The sequence below is a fragment of the Palaemon carinicauda genome, chromosome 30 (genome assembly GCF_036898095.1).
Source record: "Palaemon carinicauda isolate YSFRI2023 chromosome 30, ASM3689809v2, whole genome shotgun sequence".
NCBI classification, from domain to species: domain Eukaryota; kingdom Metazoa; phylum Arthropoda; class Malacostraca; order Decapoda; family Palaemonidae; genus Palaemon; species Palaemon carinicauda.
In genome coordinates, this window is record NC_090754.1 from 4,689,642 (window position 1) to 4,696,515 (window position 6,874).

Genomic DNA, 6,874 nt, shown 5'->3' on the forward strand with positions numbered 1-6,874 from the left:
GACCGACATGTTCGTGGCTGACAAGATCAATGTGTCTATGGACCATGCCATGAATCAAGAATGGCTGACCAAGTGGCGAAATCTGAGTGACCTGGAAGTAGAAAGACTACCTGAAGATCATCGTCACGTAGAGCTGATCATTGGGCTAGACACGATGTTGAACAGAGTGATTTTAGACCAGTGACAAGGGCTGAAGGACAAGCCATCTGCCTACCTGACCAAGCTAGGGTGGGTTGTTTTCGTCCCAATAAGACTCAGATGAACTTCAGGTCCTGCCCCTCTGTTCTATGTGTGCACTGTGGATGATACAACAGAACTTCTGCAACGCAACTTCAACCAAGACTTTTGGGAGAAAGAGACAGTCTCAAAGATAGAAGATTCTTTTGAAGACAAGAGATTCCTGTTTTTGTTGGACGAAACTGTTGTCCAGACAGATGGCAAGTAGGTTGCTTGCTTACCCTTTAGTGACACTGAGCCTTTACCTAATAACCGTGTCATGGCAGAACGTAGGGCTCACTCCTTAAAGAAGAAATTTGAGGCAAATGAAACGTACAAGACTATATACGTCGAACAAGTAGAGAAGTACCTTTTGAAAGAGTACGCTGAGCTTGTCCCAGTCGACAAGCTGAATCGCAGTGATGGCCGTGTGAACTACATGGCGCACCATGGGGTCAAAGACCCTACCAAGGACAAGCTTAGGGTCGTCTTTGACCTTAAGGCTAAGCATACTGGGATCTCACTCAATGACCACCTCATGCAGGGACCATATCTCACAAGTAGTCTTGCTGGAGTGCTGCTGCGCTTCATGGAAGGACAACATGCTGTTACTGCGGACATACAAGAAATGTTCCATCAAGTCAAGGTGTCAGAAGATGACAGGGACTCTTTACGCTTCCTGTTGTGGCCAGGTGGAGACACCAATCAAGCTGTTCATGAGTTCAGGAGGACTTCACATGTGTTTGGAGCGCGATCGTCTCCAAGTGTAGTCAACTTCTGCCTCAGACAGGCAGCACTGGACTATGGTGACAAGTATGGTGAAGAAGCTTGCCATGCCATTCGACGCAACTTCTACGTCGACAACTTGTTGAAGTCAATGGACAGCGAGGAAGACTGTATCCAATTGACAAAAGACCTCATTGGACTCTGTGCTGATGGAGGATTCCGGCTGAACCAGTGGACATCTAGCAACAAGTGCATTCTCGCTGCCGTGCCTGAAGGGGAGAGAGATAAATCAGTGGCTACATTGGACCTCAGTAAGGACTAGCTGCCTACGGAGCGCGCTTTGGGTATCCTCTGTGACGTGAGCAGTGATGAGTTCACCTGCAAGATCAACCTGAAGGAGAAGCCTAGGACGCGCAGAGGAGTTCTCTCTGTAGTGGCTTCCTTGTATGATCCACTTGGTTTTTTGGACCTTTCACCTTGAAAGGGAAGATGTTACTACAAGACCTGTGTCATCGCAACTTACCTTGGGACGAAGAAATGAACAACGACGAAGCAAATCTCTGGAGCAGATGGACTTCCCAGCTTCAGTGTCTAGGAGACTTCAAGTTCAGAAGAAGCCTGGTGCCTCCAGCCTTTGGGGAGGTATCATCGTACCAACTTCACCATTTTGTGGACGCAAGCCAGACAGGATATGGTGTGGCCACGAATCTGCCCACGGTAAGCAAGAATAACCAAGTAAACCGTACACTGGTTACGGGTCGAGCTCGTGTAGCTCCCCTCAAGAGACCAAGCTTCCACGAATGGAATTGACTGCAGCTGCTGTGGCAGCTCAACTTGATTGCAAGATCAGGTCAGAACTCGATTTGGAGTTGTGTGACTCAGTGTTCTGGACCGACAGCACGTCTGTCCTTATGTACATCCGTAACCTGTCTGCAAGATACCACACGTTTGTGAACAACCGTGTGAACCTCATCCGCGACCTCAGTGACATCACCGCTTGGAGGTATGTGAACAACTCTGCGAACCCTGCAGACCTTGCCTCTCGGGGCCTTGATATGGACAGCTTGCTGGAGTCGTCGCTGTTGCTGACAGGACCAGAGTTCCTGTGTCAAGAGCAGAGCAGTTGGCCGGCTCTTCTTGACGATGTGAAGCGAGCAGAACTAGATGGAGATCCAGAAGTTAAGCAGTCTGCACCCATCTTCAGCATGGTTGTGCTGGAACCAATCTTAGTAGAGAAGATTGCTGCCAAGTTCTCTTCATGGACCAAGATAGTGCGAATCATCACTCGACTGAGGCGATTACGAACCGTGAGCGGATCAGAAGTGTTATCTGTAAACGAGATGAATAGTGCAACAACCATAATATGGAGGAAGATTCAAGTTCAAGAGTATGGGAGTGAGATTAAATCACTCTACAAGAAGGATTCCAAGGTGAAGAAATCCAGCAAGATTTGCAAGTTGCGACCATTTCTACAAGAAGACTTGCTGAAGGTTGGTGGAAGACTGTGAAGCCACCATCAGTGATAGCTGCAAGCACCCCATCATTCTTCCATCCAAGTCGCCAATTGTGAGGAAGATGGTGCGATGGACCTATGAAACAAACAGCCATTATGGGAAGAACCATCTTATGGCTGAACTAAGATAAAACTACTGGATCGTACATGGAAATACAGTAGTTAGATCAGTGATACGTGACTGTGTCATCTGTAGAAGACTCAGTTGTTGGCCAGTGAATCAAGTGATGGCTGACTTGCCCTCTGACCAGATCTGTCCGGGGGATCCTCCCTTCACCAATACAGGGGCAGACTGCTTCGGTCCCTTCTTTGTGAAGCAAGGGCGCTCTACAGTGAAGCGCTGGGGAGCAATTTTTACCTGCCTGACAGAGCAAACGATTCACCTGGAGGTTCTCAGCTCGATAGACCAAGACTCCTTTGTGAATGCAGTGAGAAGATTTATGGCCAGGCGAGGAGCTGTCAACAGAATATAGTCAGACAACGGTATCAACCTCGTTGCAGCTGACCGAGAGCTGAAGGAAGCTCTTCAAAACTTCAAGGAAGAGGAAATTGCCCAAACCCTAGCAGCTAAGGGCATCGAATGGCGTTTCAACCCGCCAAATGCGTCACACTTCGGAGGAGTCTGGGAACGCCTCATACGCTCAGTGAGAAGAGCTCTCAGTGCAACCTGCCTGCAGCAGGTCACCACTGACGACACACTATCGACTCTGATCTACGAAGTCGAGTCTTTGGTGAATGGAAGACCTCTAACCAAGGTAAACGACGAACCAGACTGTCCACTGCCGTTGACGCCTAGTATGCTGTTGACTCTGAAGAGTGCAGTGCTCAAAGTAACGAAGACTGACCAGAAGGACTTGTATGTTAAGCGCCCCTGGCGCAATATCTTGCCGACCAATCCTGGAAGCGATGGCTGAGGGAGTACCTTCCACTGATGCAAGAAAGACAGAAGTGGACCGTCCAACGGCGAGACATCCAAGTTGGCGACATTGTGCTAACTACTAACGAACGTCTCCCCAGAGGCTCCTGGCCTTTGGGATGAGTCTTGGAAGTGACTCGAGACTCTGACAACCGAGTTAGACAAGCCAAGATTAAGACCGAGTGTGGGTTGTACTTACGCCCAGTGCAGAAAATGTGCCTTTTCCTTGAAACGGAGTGTGATGACAGTGGAGTGCCATTAGAAAAAGAGTGAACGGCGTGCGCTGCTCATATGGCGTGCTGTGTATGTGGCATATTTGCGGTGTATTTTGTATAGTACAAAATAGGGGGTGGTGTAGGGTATGCCACAGCGTTTTACGTTTTTAGTTAAGTTGGCACTACACGTTTTCTTTGTTGATGATAAGGATGAGGGGATAAACGAGCGTCGGGATTGACTGATGTTTGTTTAGTTTTTTAATTATACACATATGTGCACTATTTTGAAATAAATATTTCTATTGAATGGAAAACTGTATACATTTTTGTTTACTTTTTTTATGAAAAAGAAGTATTGAGTTATCACTGAAAAATATTGTATTGTTATTGTTGGCATCTGCCCAAAAGGCCGCAATTTATGCCCGACTTGGCGCCTTTGTTAGTTCAGCGTGGGCAGGCTCTGGAAAGCACATGGAATTTGTGCATGCTGTGGTTCTGGAGTATTTGTGGTGTGCTGAAATGCCCAGTGTACTCATCATAGTAATAAGTGACCAGTGTTCCTGTTAGCTACGAGGCTGAATGCTTCTGGTTGTACAGCAACTTCTACCAGTGGTTATCTGTGAATTTAGTATTAGAATCGGCGTCTGTAATGTGTAAGTTTATTTTTTATGTTAAGTGAATCTTACCTGTGGAATTACTGTATTGTATTTTACATCATTTACATTATTTTTTATTTACATAATATTTACAGCATATATATTGTTTTACATGAATATTTACATTATTTTTTTGTATATTTATTGCTGCTTTTGTTTGCAGCATCAAACCTCGCCTCTTTGATGGAATACATGAACAAACCAGAGGAAGAGTGTTTGACTTCATCCTTAGCAAAACGTCGATATTCAGAACGTAGCTGCACTGGTGGTGTAGTGTTCTCTAGTTTGATGAATACTCCAGCCTTGGTCAAGTAACACCAGCGTGGGACAAGTGGAATTCGTCAGCCTTGTGTCTGCAAGGATCGTCTGTTGTGGCCTCTATCATCTGTCGCCATGTCGTCTGTTTCAAGAGCTTCAGCAAAGAGTGTTTACTTCACCCTTAGTAAAACGTCGATATTCAGAACGTAACTGCAATGGTGGTATAGTGTTCTACAAATATTATGGTATAAAAAGGCTAGTGGGTAGGTACATAGTTTCAAATTGGATTCTACATAGCGAAATGTGTATGATTTGATACTAAAATCATTCAAATACGACAAATGTTTGTGATTTTGCTGCAAAATGCATTTTTTTTTCTAAATTCAGTGGCATCCATATTGGAAATGGTCGTAATCTTGAATATTTAGGTGGCTGACAAATTTCATCAAAAAAAGCAATTGTTATATATCTGTTCTGTAATAACATATGCGCTACATGTATTAAAAGTATTATTGCACATTATCGCATTGATAGAACATGTTTAGACACTCAGTGTAAGTGCAGTTAGCGCATGTTATGAAGGATTTAATCATTTATTATTGACTCAAAGATAGGATATGATTCTTCTTTTGTATTGCAGATAGGATTCAGTCTTTTAAGAATGATGCTCTTTATTAATTTCTTATTTTTTGGTACAAGAGTTTGTTTACGTCGATCTTCTCACTCGAGATTTCCAAGCCCTGAGAGCTGTAGCAGTAATGTAAGCCGTTAGCAATAAATGTATTTTAATACTGCAAACCTATCATTGTCTCCTACCAAAAAAGATTCGACGATGATGGGATAAAGGATTTATTCTCAACTAATATTCATCGTACAATAGAGGTGAGTGATCTGACATATAAAAGTAAATATGATTTACCACGGACACCATAATTCCAAGTAGTAAAAATGTCAATTTTAATTATTGTATTCAGAAATGAATGATTGTTAGTTATCAGGTTCACTAATCTGCTTCCCCGTAGTACAAGATACACACCCACAGACACACATTTCTCTCTCTCTCTCTCTCTCTCTCTCTCTCTCTCTCTCTCTCTCTCTCTCTCTCTCTCTCTCTCTCATATTATATATATATATATATATATATATATATATATATATATATATATATATATATATATATATATATATATATATATATATAATATGAGAGAGAGAGAGAGAGAGAGAGAGAGAGAGAGAGAGAGAGAGAGAGAGAGAGAGAGAGACAGAGAGAGAGAATATACTATCACGATTGTTTCTTATGGTTGAATGCGAGGAACCTGAAATTTATTCATAAGTTTATGATCGGTATTTGACAACCTTATTTCATCTGAATTGGTTTCCTCCCATTCCCTTGGAATTAGGAAGGAAATGAATACTGTTTGCTTGTTTCTGCTATTCACAGGACAACAGCCATACTACGGTTGTTTGGGTAAATAAAGTTAAGGCGCAAGACAGGCAAGAAGTGTGAGGTTGGAGTGAGGCGTTGAGAGAATAAACGTCTCTCTTAATTGCATATAAAGGGATTGTTTTTAACATGGAAGAATAATGCCATCGGCGCCGCCTCGGACGGAAGCTACTGTTGCCGACTATCATTCGCATACTAAACGTTGAGATCAACCAAGTAGCACCAAGGATGATTTATAAGGTTGGTCATTAATGATACCGATCATCTCAATGTAGTTATGTACTCTTAACAAGCTAAATGTTTTGCATAATTTACTTAGATGTCTTAGCAGTTAGCCTTAAGAAATTCTTGAGATTTTTCAACTTAGTTTCTTCAAGGGGGTGGAATCAAGGTCGTCTCGAGACGGCCTTGGTGGAATACAATAATTGTAGCCTTCGAGTTAAACTTTGTTTTTTATTCAGTATTGTTTAGTGTGTTGAGACAGCTCCCTGTTACTATACACGTTGTTGCATAGTTTTTCTTCAAATTATTTGGGTTTGTGTGTAGTATTCCACCTTATTTTTTTGGTACATTGTCTAATGAAGGTAGCTTTTTTGTACCCTCAGGAAATCTTGGTAAACAGTAGTTTGGGAACATTCGAACAATTAAGGAAGACCATATTAATTCATCGTGATAGAAGGGAGGAAATGAAATTCATATTTTAGTATAGCAAATTTTCCTTATCCCAACCTACTTAGTTGTCTACCTATTGGAGTAATATATACATTCAAAGTTTCTCCAAGATGGCGCCCAACGTGGGGCTATGCTAAGTTGGTTGGTTTTGATGATAGTGTTAGTTGAAGTCGTGCACTGCGGCAGAACTCCAGGGTGGCCCGTATTTCGGTATGAAGTTAGCACTTGTAGGTCACTCTTATGTTAAGCATTTGC

General features: G+C 42.8%; 1 protein-coding gene across 1 annotated transcript; it reads left to right on the forward strand.

Moving 5' to 3' along the window:
* Window positions 1-655: 655 nt before the first annotated feature.
* Window positions 656-1,752, forward strand: LOC137623366 (uncharacterized). The gene is made up of 2 exons (XM_068354198.1): window positions 656-1,112; window positions 1,574-1,752. The coding sequence occupies exons 1-2, from the start codon at window positions 656-658 to the stop codon at window positions 1,750-1,752; spliced, it is 636 nt and encodes a 211-aa protein (XP_068210299.1).
* Window positions 1,753-6,874: the final 5,122 nt, after the last annotated feature.